This window comes from Heloderma suspectum, chromosome 11 (assembly GCF_057233095.1).
Source record: "Heloderma suspectum isolate Gila_16-S chromosome 11, 16-S_ref, whole genome shotgun sequence".
Taxonomy (NCBI): Eukaryota; Metazoa; Chordata; class Lepidosauria; order Squamata; family Helodermatidae; genus Heloderma; species Heloderma suspectum.
Window position 1 is genome coordinate 38,631,428 of NC_139468.1, and position 19,139 is coordinate 38,650,566.

Genomic DNA, 19,139 nt, shown 5'->3' on the forward strand with positions numbered 1-19,139 from the left:
CCCTTATTTAAATTGTGACCATGCTTTAATTATTATTTTTTAAAAATACTAATTCTTATTAAAATGGCAGATGGAAGGCGCTATCTCAGAAGAGGCATTCTGCTGCCGCTCTCACCAGGAAGAAAGCCTCTTTGATGATGTATTTGCTGTGACACATGCCTACATCATCTAAAACAGGGACAGGCAGACAGTAGATTGGGATCTACTGGTAGATCTCTGGGTGATCTGCAGTAGATCGACATGGATTTTTTTGACTCTCACTGGTTTTAAAGTAGCAAGTAAAACTGGAAATAAAAAAATGTATCTCTCTGCTATGGCTGGCTTATGCTAACTGCTTATCTCTTAGGGTGCTTTTAGACAGACGGCTCCCTAGTGCTACCAGTCAAGAGTACATTGGGGGCATTTTTTATTCACCTCATGCATGCGACCCCAGAAAGTTTAATCCCTCTCTCCAGGATACTTACTCTTTTTCTTTTGGTTTACAAACTTCTATACTTCTGCATATCCCCCTCCCTAAGTATGGAGGAACCACTCTGTTATTTTCAGGTGGCCACGTTTCACTTCCAAACTGACAGGCACTCAACCATCCGAGTTTGCAAGTAGAGGGAACAAGTGGCTCTGCAACAGAATTTTGCAGTATATCCACATTCCCTAAAAAGACTGCTCCTGTTCAGGATGTAAGCCTGCCTGCCATGCCTTTATCCAGGATACTATAAATTGTTAAGAGCTCAAGCAAGTCAACTCACTCTTTCCATTCCATTCCCCCATTTTGAGGGAGTGGGGATTGCCCCCTTTTGCTGCTTTTTGTATTTCTGCAGACCTCAAGGTCCCCCCAAGAATGATGACAACTCTCTTGTTTCTCAGTGACCTCATTTTGGCTCCAGTTTTGTTGGCACGGGGTCACTGAGTCCACTATTAGGGGGAGCGATACTGGGGTCACAAGCCTGTTGTCAACCTACATTTCCCCCAAGCACCTTTCCAGTAATGACCAGTACAAAGGCACTGTTACGGTCACTGGTTCCCCTGCAAGCAGGAGCCAATGAAATGGAGCACAGATGAAGGAATACTCACCACAACAATGATGTCATATCATCACAAATGTCTTCTACGGGACTCAACTGAGGAAATGCGGGTGGGCAACTTCTAAGCATCCCCTGTAATCCTTAGTGATGCCCTTAGAAAATGGGGGTTGGGAATTGGAAAAAGGAGTGGCCCAGAGGGGAAAGAGAAACCAGAGAGAAGTGAATTGACAATCATGAGACCATCTTGTCCAACCCCCTGCTGGATGCAGGAAATAAAGGAAAGGGAGCCCACTTTCCTTCCCCACGAGACTTGAACTCACAGCCTTGGTATTTTCAATAGTACTTGACGGTACTATTTATTTTATTATTAGATTTAAATCCCACCTTTCCTCAAAGGAACCCAAGGTGGCACACATGATCCTCCTCCTCGTCCTCTCCATTTTAACCTCACAACAACCCTGTGAAGCAGATTAGGCTGAGAGTCTGTGACTGGCCCAAAATCACCCAGTGAGCTTCATGGCTGACTGGGGACTAGAGCCCGGATCTCCATAGTTCCAGTCCAACACTCTCACCACTACACCACACTGGCTACTATGAACAGCTGGGCTACCTTGCCAACTTCAGAAACAGAATGCTGTGAGAGGAGCAGCAGTACACCACTGGGAGGGATGAGGAATTGCATACTGGTTTGAAATAAGCAGCCACATTTTTGGCCGCCAGCCTCTCTTTGTCTTTTGTTGTCATTGCTATCATGATCTCTTCAGCTGACAAACTCTTGCTGAGGAACATTCATTGCCCAGCATGAGCAGGAAAAGGACAGTGTCCTGGAAAACCAACTTGTGCTTGCATCTGAACATCCTCTTTAGGCTTGTGGGGCAGCGGTGGGGGTGCTTTGGAGTTGATTTTTCTCCAGCGCTCCCCCTCCTTGTGTTCCTATGAACAGTTGCTATAGTGCTACTCTCTGCTTGTGGCCAGCTAACAACATTTACAGCATGCGCTATAGTCAGGACCTGGCACCACTTTTCTAACAGCAAGCTCAGGTGCTGACTGCTGCCAAAACAGCAGCCAAAATGAGGCCACTGAGAAACAAGAGAGAGGTTGTCAGGAATGAGTTCCAGACCTTTCAGATGTCTGACAGCACCAATTCTGAGTCAGAGTTAGAACGGCTAGATCAAAGCCTGAGGGAGGAGGGACCCTCCCTAGAGCACCTAGATGCTGGGAGATTCCTCTGAAGGCCTTGACAAACAGATGGCCCAGGCCGAGTCCCTGCCCCCTCTCCACCATTGGAACTCAAGTTTCCGAGGAGGAGGAGGAAGAGGGGTGTGACTTGAGAGATGCTAGGGCACGTCGCAAAGCTAAATGGGAAAAGTTAGGGGCAGGGTTCAGACGCTCCACCACGACAGCCAGTCCTAGAAAGCAAGATAGGAGGAAGCCACCCTAAGGGAGGGGCATCACTGCAGGAGGGTCATACCCAAACTACCAGCAACTTTCTCTACCCTGTGGTTTGTTTCCTCTGTTTAGAGATTGTTGATTAGTTGTTTAGGGCCTGGGGCAGTCTGAGAGTTTCCTTGAATCTGCCTTTGTACAGAGGCTAGTCTCTAGCAAAATAGTCATATTACCTTGAAGCTGTGTCTATTCTGGTGTTGATTGTGAAGGGAAACGACAATCCATTTCTGGCAGAGGTATCAGCTCTGGGGAATGCCGTGGCTTGCAGAGGTACAAAAACTCTTTAAAAAAATCCTTAGGGGCAGCCCCGCCCCAACAGCCAAGTGGGGGCTGAACATGCTCAGTAGAGCGACAGCTGGAAAAGGAAAAACGGAACACCATGCTTAGAGAGGGAATGGCTAGCTGGAACCCTGAACAGGAGCACTCCTGCTAGGTGGGAGGATACACTGCAACATTTTGTTGCAGGTCACACTTGTCTCATCAGGATACAGTGTTGGACTAGGAGTGAGGAGGGCCAGGTTCCAATCTCCACTCAGTCCTGGCGCTCACCAGGAGATTTTGGATGAGTCACAATCTCTCAGCATAACCTACCTCAAGGGTGAGGATAAAATGTGGGGGCGCGGGGGGTTGAGAGACATATATACCACTCTGAGCAACTTGGAGGATGGTCAGGATATTATTCATTCATTCATTCATTCATTCATTCATTCATCCATCCATCCATCCATTCCATTCCATTCCATTCCATTCCATTCCATTTCTATACCACCCAATGGCTGAAGCTCTCTATGATATGAATGTCATCAAGAAGTAGGGTTCTCCCAGAATCCCCCCCTCCAAGACCAGCCTTGCAACATCCCTCCCTTTTTCGGGCAGCAAGAACCTTCACCAGCAAGCCAGCATGAGAAGCTCCATCAGGAGGACCAAAAAGGCCAACTGATAAAGGCCTTCTATTTGAGGCCGCCCATCATTTCCGCAACGATGAGATCACGGAGCAGAAATCTAAAGGCAGAAATAGTAATAGGCATAATCTGGGATTGCCAAGTCACCACTGGAGCCAACTGTATTTTGGAACAAGAGGTAACGTAGTAACCGAGGGGCTTGCTGATACAGGCACCGCTTTCTGGCAGCCAGCCACAATGGATCAAGTGAGGAAGGGCAGAAATATATGCCTGCAGAGCACACATAACTGGGATGACGAGAAGCCAGGCGGGGTTTCTGCAAAGTCTCTATGCAAGGGACTCCAGGCAAAAACTTCTTTGGTTCCCCTAATTAACTCCTTATTGCAGCCATGCTGAGAAACCATGAGGACAAAGTGTATGCGTGCGTGTTCCCCCCTCCAAAGGACACAGATCTGGGGTAGCCTTCCTCGTGCTTCCACAATGCTCAGAGGGTGAAAGCATGGCTCTTCTCACAGGTGAGCGCTTATATGACTCACGTGCTACACCTGCAGTTGAGGGTTTCCTTGCCCTGTTTTCCAGCTTGGCCTTCAGCGGCAAGGGAAGAGTTGCCTGCAGTGATGGACATCTGAAGGGCAAGTGCAGCCTGATTTTTCATGACAGTCCGCACTGCCGCGCCCTCAAGGAGAGCCTGAAAAATCAGGCTGCTGTGTTCATCCACATCTCCACCAGGAGCAGGTGTTTTGTAAAACTCATGGGTCTTAAACGTCCATTCAGGACCAAGCCATTCGGAAATACGTTGCATCACAACAGGGAACAATGTACTGTTATTGGGAAAACTCATGCCCCCCACCCGCCGCACCAGCTACTGTGAAGACTGCAGATCAGCTCAGTGGGAACAGGGAGGCCTGAGGGGGGTGGCAGATGATGTCAGCATCCCTGCTCATAAAACGGGAGGGGATGCGTCCCTGGGGCCCTGACTCCTCTATACCACAGGCCACCCCCATTTGCTCCTGGTGACAAGGACCCTTCCCCTGGCTTCATGGGAGGAATCCTCTTCTTCCCACCCTTCCCAGGAGGTTTTGGAGCAGTGGGGCTTGGATGTAGTGTTGGCACATCTGGTGAAGAAGCTTCCCAAGGCCAGGCAGAGAGCTCCTCTTCCATATAAGAACATAAGGAGAGCCCTGCTGGATCAGACCAAGGGTCCATCTAGTCCAGCATTCTGTTCACATAGTGGTCAACCAGCTGTTGACCAGGAACCCACAAGCAGGACACGAGTGCAAGAGAACCCTCCTGCCTATGTTCCCCAGCAACTGGTGTATATAGGCATACTGCCTCTGATACTGGAGATAGTCTATAGCCATCAGGACTAGTAGCCATTGATAGCCTTCGCCTCCAAGCATTTGTCCTACCCCCTTTTAAAGCCATCCAAAGTTGTGGCCATCACTAGATCCTGTGGCAGCAAATTCCATAGTTTAACTATGTGCTGTGTGGAGAAGTCCTTCCTTTTATCTGTCCTGAATCTCCCACCAATCAGCTTCATGGTTGACCCCACTGGGTTCTAAAGTTATGAGAGAGGGAGAAAAATGTCTCCCTGTCTCCCATATACCAGCCTTCTGCTCCTTCTTCAACAATGCACCCACTTTTGAGGTCCATCTGGCATGTCCAATGCAAAGCTAGAAGTCTGTCCCTTTCACCAGTCCACAGTGCCGCCAAACTGTCACCTTGGGGTGACATCATTATGAGCCGATGTTGACACCATTGCTGTGTCACTCAGAGAGTGTTTGCACAAGGCCAGTGCATGAAAAGTCTTGATTCCTGGTCCCAAGATCAAAACAAATGTCAAACGTTAGCACATGCCGACACAACTTGCAGCTTTGTAAGGAAAACAGGTACTTCCTGTGGGACCAGAGGTGGGAGGAACCTACGGCCCTCCAGATGTTGTTAGACTACAACTCCTATCATCCCTGAACATTAGCTATGCTGGCTGGGGGGGGCTGATGGTAGTTGGGGTCCAACAACATCTGGAGGGTCACAATTACCCAACACCTGCACTAGACAGAAACTAAAGCACTAGGCAGATAGGGTTGCACTCGCTCTGAAAGATCAGGTTCGTAGTCTGGGGGTACTCTTAGATCCATCATTGTTGCTGGAGGCCCAAGTGACCATGGCAGCTTGGAGTGCCTTTTGCCAGCTTCGGCTGGTTCGCCAGCTACAGCCTCTCCCAGACAGGAATAGCTTGACTACTGTGGTACAGGCATTAGTAACCTCAAGGCTGGATTACTGCAACATGCTCTATGTGGGGCTGCCCTTAAGGCTCCTCCAGAAGCTGGAGCTAGTGCAGAAGGCAGCACCTTGGCTGTTGTCAGGAGCTGCCCCTTTTCAGCATGCAGCTCCTTTGCTGAGGGAACTGCACTGGCTGCCTATTCGCTATCAGGCCAGGTTTAAGGTAAAAGCCCCAAACAACCTGGGATCAGGATACCTGAGAGAGCACCTCCTTCTTTACCATCCTGCCCAGTCACTGAGGTCATCAGAGGGCACGTCCCTGGTGGTTCCACTTGGACCCATGCCCCAGCTGGCCTTCACCAGGAAAAGAGCCTTCTGTGTGGTGGCCCCCTTTCTATGGAATTTCCTGCCTTTGGAGGTCAGGCAGGTGCCAACGTTATGCTCCTTCCAGCGCCTCCTGAAGACATTGTTATTTCGAGAGGCCTTCCTTGCGTGACCAGCCATGGTTTATTAAACTCGACTTTATTGGAATTTGTCTTTTAAAAAATAAATGTGTTAACTCATAGAATCATAGAATAGTAGGGTTGGAAGGGGCCTAGAAAGCCACTGAGTCCAACCCCTGCTCAGTGAAGGAATCCAAGTCAGAGAATCCCTGACAGATGGCCTCCAGTCCAGCCTCCTCTTGAATGCCTCCAGTGTGAGAGAGCCCACCACCTCCTTAGGTCATTGGTTCCATTGTCGTATTGCTCTAACAGTCAGGAAGTTTTTCCTGATGTTCAGCCGAAATCTGGCTTCCTCTAACTGGAGCCCATTATTCTGTGTCCTGCACTCTGGGAGGATTGAGAAGAGATCCTGGCCTTCCTCTCTGTGACAACCTTTCAAGTACTTAAAGAGCGCTATCCAATTTCCCCTCAGTCTTCTCTTCTCAAGGCTAAACAGGCCCAGTTCTTTCAGTCTCTCTTCATAGGGCTTTGTTTCCAGTCCCCTGATCATCTTTGTTGCCCTCCTCTGAACCCTCTCCAGTTTGTCTGCATCCTTCTTAAAGTGTGGTGCTCAAAACTGGACACAGTACTCCAGATGAGGCCTAACCAGTGCTGAGTTGAGGGGAACTAGTACTTCACATGATTTGGAAGCTATACTTCTATTAATGCAGCCCAAAATAGTATTTGCCTTTTTTGCAGCCACATCACATTGTTGGCTCATATTCAGCTTGTGATCTACAACAATTCCAAGATCCTTCTCGCTTGTAGTGTGGTTGAGCCACATATCCCCCATCTTGTAACTGTGCATTTGGTTTCTTTTTCCTAGGTGCAGAACTTGGCATTTGTCCCTATTAAATGTCATTCTGTTGTTTTCTGCCCAGCGCTCCAGTCTATCAAGATCACTTTGAATTTGGTTTCTGTCTTCCAAAGTATTAGCTATCCCGCCCAATTTTATTGGGAATGCAAATTTGATCAGCATTCCCTGCACCTCCTCCTCCAAGTCATTAACAAAAATGTTGAAGAGCACTGGACCCAGGACTGAGCCCTGTGGTACCCCGCTCGTTACCTCTCCCCAGTTTGAGATGATCCCATTGAGAAGCAATCTTTGAGTCCGATTCTGTAGCCAACTGTGGGTCCCTGATCGTTGTTTCATCTAGCCCACTTTGAGCTAGTTTGCTCATCAGGATATCATGGGGCACTTTGTCGAAAGCTTTGCTGAAGTCGAGGTATATAAAGTCAAGATATATATGCATTCCCACAGTCCACAAGGGAGGTGACTTGATCAAAAAATGAGATCAGATTCGTCTGGCAGGATTTGTTCTTGACAAATCCATGTTGGCTTCGAGTCATTACTGCATTGTTTTCAAGGTGCTTACAGATGGATTGCTTTATAATCTGCTCCAGAATTTTCCCAGGGATTGATGTCAAACTGACTGGTCTGTAGTTCCCAGGTTCCTCCTTTTTACCCTTTTTGAAGATAGGAACATTAGCCCTCCTCCAGTCATCTGGCACTTCCCCTGTCCTCCATGATTTCTCAAAGATAATAGACAGTGGTTCTGAGAGTTCTTCTGCCAGTTCCTGTTTTAACCTGGTGTTTTATTCTTTTTCCTTTTTGTTCACTGCTCCGAAATCTTCTGATGTGGAGCGGTATATAAATATTGTAAATAAATAATAATGATAATAATAAAAATAAATAAAGCAAAGAACATCCTGAAAGTTGGGTTAGGGTGCAATCCTATGCATGTTTAGAGAGAGTAAAGTCCTACAATTCCCAGCATTCCCCAGCCCGCATGGCTGGCTGGGGAATGCTGGGAGTTGTAGGACTTTTCTCTCTCTAAACATGCATAGGATTGTGCCCTTAAAGTAATTAAGAGTACTTTAGAGGGAAGAAACCTTACTGTCCAGAAAGCCATAATAGATAACTTTCAAGTCAATCAAAAGTTATTCATATGATTAAAGTTAGGGGGCTTTTCACTCACAGACAACATTACGAGAATATCTTACTAATTAACCACTGCCTCATTACAGTTGTCAGACCAAATGGATTATTAACAGATCACCATCTTTCCCTAATGCCAGCAACCGTGAATAAATAGAATGATCAGGGTGCCATTCCAATTACAAATGCAAGCAGACAAGGCAAGGCAAGACGGGTTATCCATAATTATTTATTTCCCTGCCACCACCCGCTCCCCACCCCCTGCCACGGACATCCACAAAATGCACCCAGTTTCAAGACATTCTTTTTCTGTCATAAGGATTTTGGTCTATGAACTGTGCATGTTTCTGCTCTGAAGCAAATAACTGTTTGCTGAGGAGCAGAACAAAAATGGAGCACTGAATTAATCAGCAGCACAGAAGCATATGTTGTAACACTATAATCTCAGGATGAAGAGGAGTAACATCTGGACACAATGGAATTTTGTGATGGAATTTGGCAATGGTATTTGGTAATATCCAGACATGATGGAATTTGGTGGACACTGCAAGATCAACCTCTAGATGCTGGCTGCTTCTACATGCTGGCTAAGGATGATAGAAGTTGTAGTCCAACACATCTGGAGGGCACCAGGCTGGGGAAGGCTGCTCTAGGGCAGGCCTACAACAACCTATGACCCATCAAGCCACATGCAACCCACAAGCTGAGTTTGGTAGCCCACCAGGGGCTTAATGAAACTTCTGGTGTTGTCACTGCCTGGAACTGAAAAATGGGATGTGCTCAAGCACCTTGCATGCAACAAAACAAGAGTGATGGGCTACATTACACATGGAGGGTCACAAGTCATGCAGGCCTTGTCCAGACCAGTGGAAGATGAGTTCCTATTTCCTACACAAACTAAGAAGCAAATTTTGAATGGGGACACTTTAAGCGTACATGACAAGTTACTGTTTTGTTAAGGTTCAATGGCCCCCTGATCCTAGAACACAAGTGCAAGGGCTGTGGCAAGAGGAACTGAGGAAGCAAAGGTTCAGAAGATCTCTTGGAAAGGCTTGGCCAGCCCCATACAGCCCAGCATCCACGTACTAAAGAGCCAGGCTCTAAACTAACAGCTTTTTTCTCTCTCGTCCAAGTAAGTATATTTGAAGCAGGATGAAGCTACTAGCTAGACGCAAGAGAAAGCAATCTGCATTGGTTATATCATGGCCAGGCCCAGCCACACCACAAATAAAGCATCAACTGGTTCAGGAGGCAGATTTGTAAGGGGTCACCATGTTGTTTTGGTCTCCAACCTCCTTCTCTGTGAGCACAGGGAGTGGAGCGGGAGAGAATCAAATCTGTACCATTTTTCATACAGCTGCAAAAAATACCAAGTTGCACTGAAAAGGTTTAATGCTTTCTTCCAGAAAGCTGCATCGCTTACCTATATACAGGGAAGAATCTTTCCGTCTCACGTGGTCGTCAATGTAGGAAACGCCTAACGGTTGGACAGGTGTAGCCCCAATCCCTAGGAGGACTTGTGCTCCAATGAGAAGCAAATACATCATGTTTGTGGCAGTCCTGCTCCTGCAGATAAGATCCGGGTCTGGTCCCTCATCACTGGTGGATCCGTTGACCACACACACGTCCCTCCCTTCGGCCCCCCACCGAATCTCCCCAGATTCGTATTTGTACTGGTGGGTCAGGAATTCCGGCAGTGCTGAGAGCAGCGCCCCGAGGGCCATGACAATCCCTCCGCAGCCTATCAAACGGGGCCGGTGGCCCCGAGCCCCGAAGTAGCTCACAAAAAGGATGAGGGCCAAGTTCCCAATCTCAAAGCTGCTGGCGATGACACCCACATCGGCACTCTGGAGGTTGAATCTTCGTTCCAAGGTGGTCAGGACACTCACCTGTGAGGAAAGAGAGAGATTTCGGCACGGATTATTTAACATCCGGTCCGTCTATTCTGCTGCAGAGCCTTCTCCCATGATAACAGCAAAGCTCTTTGAACAGCTTTATTACATGCACAGGGACACAAATAGTTTCTCCTGAAAAGGTTTGTTTTACACAAAACAATTCTGGAGTAAAAGTAATATTATTCTACAGCAAGCCCAGTAATTTTTTTTAAAGACTTTTTAAAAAATCAAACAATAAACAGCTTAAAAACAAAAAGACAGCCTCAGGAGCAAAGCAGAAATAGTTAGGACCAGAGGCAATCACAACCTTTGCCCATTTTTGTCCTTAAAAGCAGAAGATGTTCTACAGCTGGAGTCCAAGAGGTTCTGACAGCCTCTGTCCTCTTTGAGCAGGGGGCTGTTCTCAGTGTACATCGCAATGCTGATAGGACATTTAAAAGATCACTGGTCAACACAGAGAGGAAGTATTAGTGGGCACGCTAACGCTTGCTGTGTTATTTGGTAAGGAAAATGAAAGAAAAAATTCCCTGCCTCCTCCAGAACAGCCTTCCCCAACTTGGTGCCCGCCAAATGGGTTAGACTACAATTCCCATAATCCCCAGTTGGCATTGCCAACAACCATGCTGGCTGAGGATGGTGGGAACTGGAGTTCAACACATCTGGAGGGCACCAGATGGGGGAATGCTGGCTTAGCAACATAGGGAACTGCCTTATACTGGATCTGGCTCATTGCCCATCTAACCCAGTATTGTCTCTTCTGACCAGCAGCGGCTCTTCTAGTCTCTGGCGGAGAGATTCCTTTCCCATGACCTGCTCCTTGATCCTTCTAACTGCAGATGCCAGGGATCGAACCTGGGACCTTCGGCATGCAAGCTGCGTGCTTGCCACGCTGAGCCACGACCCCTCTCCTGAAAGAGGGAACATCTTACTGCCTTGGAAGTTGGGCAGAACTGAAGCCAATACATCACCGAGCCTGGGTCCCGCTGCAGTTTCTGCCTCGTTTGTGGTTTCTGAACACACCCCAGCATTAACACACACTTCGCCGGAAAACCGAAAACGATGAGCTGCAGTGTAACGAGTAGCCATTTGTCACGAGGAGCACATGTTGAGCAGCAGGAAGGACGGAATAAGGCGCACACCAGTCAGCACTCCTACTGTGCACGAGAACATGCCATATTCCTCCCCGCCTCAGCTGTAACTGAGAATCTTTCCCCCCGTGGCACGTCTCTCTCCCATGCTGACCCAAAGAACAATCCAGGACTTGCTGGTGCAGCAGGCCTGTCAGACTGCATTTGGGTCACTGGGCTGTGCCACCACAAGACATTCCTCTCCCATTCCCTGCTTCAGCCCTGCCAGCCAAGTCAACGACAGAGCCAGAAAAACGCAGGCCTTTTTCCACAGAGGGGGGCCTGGCAAAGCAGGCAAGGATTAATGTGAAGTATTATTACTCCAACTTTCAGTAAAGTATTTTCAAGGCGGCCTATAATTTTTATTATTATTATTATTATTATTATTATTATTTACAATATTTATACACCGCTCCACATCAAAAGATTTCGGAGCGGTGAACAGCAAAGATAAAGGAGTAAAACACTATGTTAAAACAATTTAAAACATTTCAAACAGAAACAAGTTCTGATAAGACCAAATTTAATAAACAGTGGCTGGTCACTCAAGGAAGGCTTCCTGAAATAGCAAGGTCTTCAGGAGGCCCTGGAAGCAACACAGTGTTGGCCTGTCTGACCTCCGAAGGCAGGGAGTTCCATAGGAAAGGGGCCACCATGCTGAAGGCTCTTTTCCTGGTGGACTCCAGCAAGGCCATGGGTCCATGTGGAACCACCAGGGACAGGCCTTCTGATGACCGCAGTGACTGTCTAGGTTGGTAAGGGAGAAGGTGCTCTCTTGGGTATCCTGGTCCCAAGGTGTTTAGGGCTTTGTACGCTAGTACTAATACCTTAAACCTGGCCCGGTAGAGAATATAATATATATATATTGTTATGCGTGCTGGTTCCGTCATAACTTTTATCAGCCAAATTCCTTGGTAATGATGTTTAGGGAATGACTCTTCTTGGGGATTCATTTATGGAGATTGCTGGCTAACTGCTCAGGAAGGAGATTTGAAGTTTTCTCAATGGCAGAGAAGCTATAGAACAGGAAGGTGACACATCTCCCCTCTTCCCCCAACCTCAGCTAAGGAGGTCTCGGTGCAAGCAAAACTTTGCTTTGAGGATCTGGAAGCAATTTGGGGTGCAGCAGGTATCTTTCTCTGGGAAATCTGAAGGCCAAAACAGACATTATTTTAAATCCATATCTAGCAACCTTTACTCTCAAGTAGGCACAGAGGGGCCGGATCAGGGACCTAGCATGGGCGGGGGCTTTTAAGGTCTGGACCTACTCTACAGTGAAAATGGGGGGGGGAACCATAGGTGCTCGATATGGATTTAACAGAAAGTTTATTTTGGCTCTGATGTGATGTGAGAATAGCCGGTATGTTGCCAAGCTGAAGTTTGCTTCCAACCCATGTTCTAGTTGTATGTTTGTAAATAAACCCAAATATTACAAAAATACCATAAGTCTCCACTTATTTCTCCTTTCAAAGAATCCAACTCCAAGTAAGTGCTGCCCCTGGAACTTGTTGGCGCATGGGGAAGTCGGCAGCATGCAATTATTTTTTTTAAAAAATACAAAATAAAACAATAAAAACAACAAGCAGGATAAAACAGAGCAATTTCTAACGCTGGCAAGTCATACCACAAAGGCCACAAAAAACCACTTTCAGAGCCATCTGAACTTCTTATAGCATGGGAAAACACGATAGTCTTTACATAGCACCTAAAAGACATCTGATTTGGGACTAGGGAAAAAAAATAGAGGTGATAATTCCACAGCTGAGGTACCATCACCAAGGAGGCACAACCAGAGTTGGGCCTCTGACAAAGTTCTATTAGGCAGCTTCATATGAGAGGAGGCAGCTCTCCAAATAACCTGGTAGGGGGGTAAATAAAAGGGTATGGAACTAGTATGGAAGAGGATGCCCTTCCTAAATAACACCCTTTGTGCCACCGGAGCTTCTGTGGCATGACAGTGAAACTGACAAAAGCCTGATGTTATGGCTTCCATTTACAACGTTCCTGCTGCCATCTGTACAATATAAAGCCACACACATACACCCAGATGGAGCTTGGAGCCAAACCAATGGAAAGCGGAACGCAAGATCCTGCCAGGGGCTTTGGCACCAGTGCACTGCATTGCATCTCTGGTGCCTGTACTCGGTGTAGCCGAGTACTTTGCAAGACAAAGCGACCAGTGGCCACAGCATGAATACACAGGGCAAAGGGAATCCCTGCCCTTAATGTCTGGCACTTGGAGGCAGTGGCGGGGGAATCGCAGTTAACACTGGCCAAATACACAGCTGCTAAACAGATAATCGTTCCTGCTGACTGCTGCAGCTGCCAAACATCCAGCATGAAAACACATTTTCCTTCAAGATAGTTTCTCCTTAAGCCTACAAAATGCTGTATAATAGCAGAATTGCGATTACTGCCATCCTTCCGTGAGAAGCTGAAGAATGAAGAGATGTTACATTCTCAAGAGTATCGCTGTACAGGGCCTTCCTTATACATCGGTCTCTCGGGATGAATTTACATAATCCACCCTTCATTTTGTCCATGCTCCTATCTCCCCAAAGGCACTTTGTGGCAACTAGAAAACACAGGTAACACTTCACACACATCTCCAGAGCTTTTAAACCTAAGGGACTGTACTTTTTCTGCTGTGTGGGTGAGCAAAAGGAAGATGGCTTGCATGTCTTGGAAAAGGTGGAGGAAAAGTAGCTAAGAGGGGGAGCAGTTGATGCATGTTTCAATGGCCCAGAGTCCATTCACAGGACCACTGGACCTAATGCAAGTTAGCTACACACAGAGCTCGTCTGCTTTTGCTGACAGCAGGGCCAACATCATGAGTAGGCACGGTCAGGCACCTGCCAAGGGCCCACACCCCAGCAATAGCCCACTGAAACAAGCCCCTTGGACTTGTTCCTTGTCTTCATCATTGCAACCTGCCTGTTCACCTGCCTCTTCCTCTGGACCAGGTAATGGTAGTTAGGGATGTACGGACTGTGTAAAATCTGCTCCGTCTGGGTTTCACAGATTGTCAGGTGCTTTTTGTTCCATCGTCCAGAGACAGATGCAATCTTTTTTTTTGTCATGTGGAAAAATATGTAAATAATTACACAGGAGGTTTCATAAGAATTTACATAATTTACCTTAGTACGTAACATTTAGCATGTTGTCCCCCATTCCATTCCACTTTTCCACAGCAGAAACTTGAGTATTTTCCTATGAATAAATATGCATAAATTTGGGGGAAGTAAAAAAAAAAATCCAAAAGTCCACAGACTCCTCGCAGCCTGCAGGGCTCGCTCCACAGTGGATTCTGCAGGTCAGGTTCTTAGAAATCCGAGCTCATTTTATCCCATTTCGAATTTCTCCAGCGTCCCTAATGGTAGTGGTGATAATTTAGTTTAGAAAGCAATATGAAAGGTTTGCGAATTGCTGGAATAACAGATTCTTTCAGGAAATTTAAGACATATTGTCATTTTTGTAACAATAGATATTGATTTGCACAACACAACAGCCCATCATAGTTTAATTTACCCACAGGGGCTGTTGCGTTCTGCTGGACACCCGTGGGTGCCTTTTTTGCATGGTGCCTATAGGCACCCTGTTTGCTGTGGCTTATTGTGTCATGCAAACCGAGGCGGCAGGGGTTGTTTGAGGGTTAGACAACCCGCAAATGACACTAAAAGAAGCCATGGGTTGAGGGTTGTCCAACCATCAAACAACCCCTGCCGCTTGGGTTCGCATGGCATGACAAACCACGGGAAGCTGAGTGGCATGCAAAAATGCTACCCGCGGGCTCCCAGCATGATGCGACAGCCTCCATGTGTAACTTAACCCACGATGGGTTGTTGTGACATGTGAACAGGCTCATTATATTGGGTTGCAATAGCTTTAACAGTCCTGGCTCCAAATATGTATTCCTTTTTAATGTGTTTTTAAAGCATGGATCTTGTTTCTGTGTATTTGGTTAAAAACAGCACAGTAATGTTGTTGTGGGGTTGGGTTTTTAAATTTTGTTTTTACTTCTATCAATTAAAAAAGAACTGGTCCGTTTGCTCAGACCCACTAAACAGAATCCTGTGGATTCCACAATTGGATGATTATGTGCAGGGATTTGTCTTGAGCACAGAGCGTGCCATCTGGGGAAATCTCAGCTTCCATTTAAGAACAATGAACAACAAGAGCAAATTTCTAGCCCTTATGGTTGCAGTGATAGGTGGGCAATGCTGCCGCAATTTCAGAGGCCAGAGGGCGACTTTCAACTGTCTGGGGAAAAGCTTCCAGTGTCTCAACAATAAAAGAAATTAAGGCAATAATGCCAAATTCATTTGATACCCTGTTTGCCTATTTTCTAGGCAAAAAAAAATCCATTAAGGAAGAAAAGATGAAATAACTGCACAATGTCTTTTGATTGGTAGTGCTAGGAGCCCTCTGTCTGAAAGCACCCTTGGTAATTTTAATGCAGTTTTAAATAGCATTTTGCCTCTTGTATGCTGTTTTGAGACTCAAGTTGGCTAACTGCGTGCAAAGCACACGCTCTGCTACCAAGTGATGGACTCTCCCCAACAAAAATCCTTAAGAAAAGAAACCACTACATCCCAACGACATCCCAGCTAACATATTTTAAAACTGAATTGGGGAACCAATTTTATTTTCAAGCAATTTTGTCTCTAAGAGTATCTGTTTCAGAATCCCCACCCACCCACCACACACACACAAAAAATCATTACTGTCAGGGTTGGATCAGAGCCCAAAGCAGTTCTGATTCTGAGGAAGAGATAGAAACCATGGGAGAGGAACCCGCACGCTGTTCAGAGGTGCAGCTGGGGGAAGAACTCCTCCCGGTACACATTCCTGAGAGTGATAGTGACCCTGGCAGGGAGAGGGAGGTGCAACAGCAGTTTCTGGATGCTAGGTGCCGGCGCAGCGTCAAGCGGGAGATGGCAGGCGCCGAGAGGAGGCACTCAGTCAGCTTGGCGTGACAGCAACAGCAGTGCCCCGATGCCCCACGGGAAAGGGGTGGACTCTCTCCTAGCCCATAAGTTCAGAGGTTTCCCGCCTTCCCCTCCAAACGGAGATCAACCGATTCCTAAGGCTAGAACCCCCGAGTAGGCAGCTCTCTTAAGTCTCACTCGTAGGAGCAAGCAATTAGCATCTGTAAGCATCATTAGGTTGAATGGAAGTAAAGCCTTGGAAAAGAGCCCTATTGTCTGCGTGTTGATTCTGGCCACCTGAGGATTTCAGAAGGCAGCAGCGGCGACCTCCTGACAATTACTATTCTAACAATGACCTCTGAACACGGATTCAGCAAGCAGATCCACCCTTCCCCTTTCTCATGCTGAAGCACCTCTGGATATTCCTTGTCACAAACTCTGACCTTCAATGCCAAAAGATAGCCGTGCTCACCATCCTTACAGAAACAGCCAGATGGGTGAAAAGCTCCTGACCTCAGCATCTATCCACCCCAAATGTCCTCTCTGTCACAAAAAGGATTTACTGAGATTATTTATTTATTTACTTACTTACTTTGTATAGCGCCATGGATGCACATGGCACTGCACAGAATAAAACAATAAAACAGGAAATCCCTGCCACAAAGGCTTACATTCTAATAAAATCACAAAATAAAACTAAAAGGAAAGGAGGAGAAGACAGCAGACAGGCACAGGAAAACACTATGAAACTAAATAGTCAACATTACCAGCAATAATAAAATCTAAAGTTCCAGATGCTTTGGAAAAGAGAAAGGTTTTTAACTGAGATTTAAAAGCAGTAATTGAATCAATGGTGCGCAAATACTCTGGAAGAGAATTCCAAGAGGAAGGAGCAGCAAGAGAGAATGGATGGAGCCAGGCAAGAGAAGTAGAAACCCTTGGAGGATGGGTAAGAAGCAACGCATTCAAAGAGCAAAGAACTCGAGCAGGTCTATGGTGCGAAATAAGGCTGAAACATACGGAGAAGCTAAACAATGACAGGCTTTAAAAGTCAAAAGAAGCAGCTTATACTGAAACCTAGACTGAATAGGGAGCCAGTGAAGAGATGGGAAGAATCAGACTTGCAGCCAAAGGATCTGCAGAAATTGGACAGACTGACAATAGCCCCCGTTTTCCACTTCAGCATTTATTATTACGGCCAATATATATCCTGCATCCTTTGCAAGATTGCATCGTAGGCACACCTCATCTTCCATTCTCCAAGGAAGACACTCCCATGGCTATTCCTGCAAGCACATCCATTCCTAGCTTTGGGAGGGTGGTATGAGCATATATGTACATTCATTAGTGCAGGCCTGGGGCTAATGAGGGGGTTGCATTTGTGGCCTTGATTAATACACTTCCACCTAGAGATAGGAGGGGCAATTGCACCTTCCTAATCTTCTTAAGTCTTTATGCAGCTTTTGGTGTAATCAGTCATGAGATGTTGGTGGCATGACTGCAAGTCATCACAGAATTCACAAGACCCATTTTGAGTGGTTTCAGCCTAGTTTTGAGTGGTTTCAGCCACGTGCAGAAGGGTGATGACAGGCAGCTGTTTATCACTGGGCTAGGAGGCAGATCCCTTTGTCGAGCAAAGGCTGGCAATATGTTTCCATGGGATCTAAATAGTTGGCCAATTACTTCTTGATACAGGACCATTTGGGGGGATGTTCTAAATAGAGAGAACCATCAAGGAAGGTTTCCCCTGCCTAGCTACGGATGTAGTAATCCAGGTGTCTCTGTGAAAAGAAACAGCCATTTGGGGGCAGATTGAGAAAGACACAGTTTGGGGTTGGTGGCTTGCTTACTCCCTGGACACCTGATCTAGGGGAGCAGTAGATTTGGCTGTATCAGGGTGCTTCAGCCAGCCTTCCTCAACCCAGTGCACTCCAGATGAGTTGGACTACAGCTCCCATCATAACTTAAGCTGTGTTGTCGGTTTCTTTTCAATTTGTGCAGCCCGAGGATGTGGACAGGATCCTTGGAGGGGTGAGAGCCACCACATATATGCTGGATCCTTGCCCCTCCTGGCTTATTAAAGAGGCCAGAGGAGGACTGGCTGAGTGGATAATGGGAGTGGTTAATGCCTCTTTGGAACAAGGTATTGTTCCATTATGCTTAAAAGAGGTGGTTGTGAGACCTCTGTTGAAGAAGCCTTCCCTGAATCCCACCATACTAGATAACTATCGTCCAGTCTAACGTACCATTTTTGGGCAAGGTATTAGAGCGTGTGGTGACTTCCCAGCTCCAGGGGTTCCTGGATGAAATGGATTATCTTGATTCATTTCAGTTGGTTTCAGGCCTGGGTAAGGAACGGAGACAGCTTTGGTCGCCTTGATGGATGACCTACGCTGGGAACTGGACAGGGGGAGTGTGTCCCTGTTAGTTCTGCTGGACCTCTCAGCAGCATTCGATACCATCGACCATGGTATTCTTCTGGGATGCCTCGCTGGGATGGGACTTGGGGGTACTGTTTTACAGTGACTCCAAGCAGGCCAACTCAGAAGGATGCCCGTTCGACTCTGTGGCCGTTAGCTTGCGGGGTGTCTCAGGGGTCTGTTCTGTCCCCCATGCTGTTTAATATCTACATGAAACTGCTGGGAGAGGTTGTCCGGAGTTTTGGAGTTCGATGCCACCAATATGCTGATGACACCCAGCTCTACTACTCCTTTCCACCAGATTCTAAGGCAGCTGTTTCTGTCCTTAAACAGTGTTTGGCATCAGTAATGAACTGGATGAGGGAGAACAAATTGAAACTTAATCCAGAAAGACAGAGGTGCTTCTGGTCAGTCGAAAGGCAGACCAGGGAATAGGAATTCAGCCTGTGTTGGATGGGGTTACACTCAGGTTCGCAGTTTGGGGGTGCTCCTGGATTCAGCCCTAAGCCTGGATGCTCAGGTTTCAGCGGTGGCCAGGAGTGCTTTTGCACAGTTAAAACTGGTGCACCAACTGTGCCCGTTCCTGGAGATGTCTGATTTGGCCACGGTGACACATACCTTAGTTACATCCCATCTGGATTACTGTAACGTGCTTTACATGGGGCTGCCTATGAAGAGTGTTCAGAAACTGCAGCTGGTCCAAAGAGCTGCTGCCAGACTGTTGACTGGGGCTGGTTATGGGGAGCGTACAACTC

The 19,139-nt window shown here is 46.9% G+C and overlaps 1 protein-coding gene across 3 annotated transcripts in view; it reads right to left on the bottom strand.

Annotated features, from left to right (window-relative positions):
* Positions 1–19,139, bottom strand: part of SLCO3A1 (solute carrier organic anion transporter family member 3A1) — a 163,460-nt gene that overhangs the window by 116,904 nt on the left and 27,417 nt on the right. For 2 of the 3 annotated variants that reach the window (XM_084817438.1, XM_084817439.1), the window contains exon 2: positions 9,438–9,903. In XM_084817438.1, coding sequence (XP_084673564.1) covers positions 9,438–9,903 — 466 coding nt within the window. Of the gene's footprint in view, positions 1–9,437; positions 9,904–10,651; positions 15,715–19,139 lie in introns of those variants that run through there. The other variant, XM_084817440.1, reaches the window with a different exon arrangement.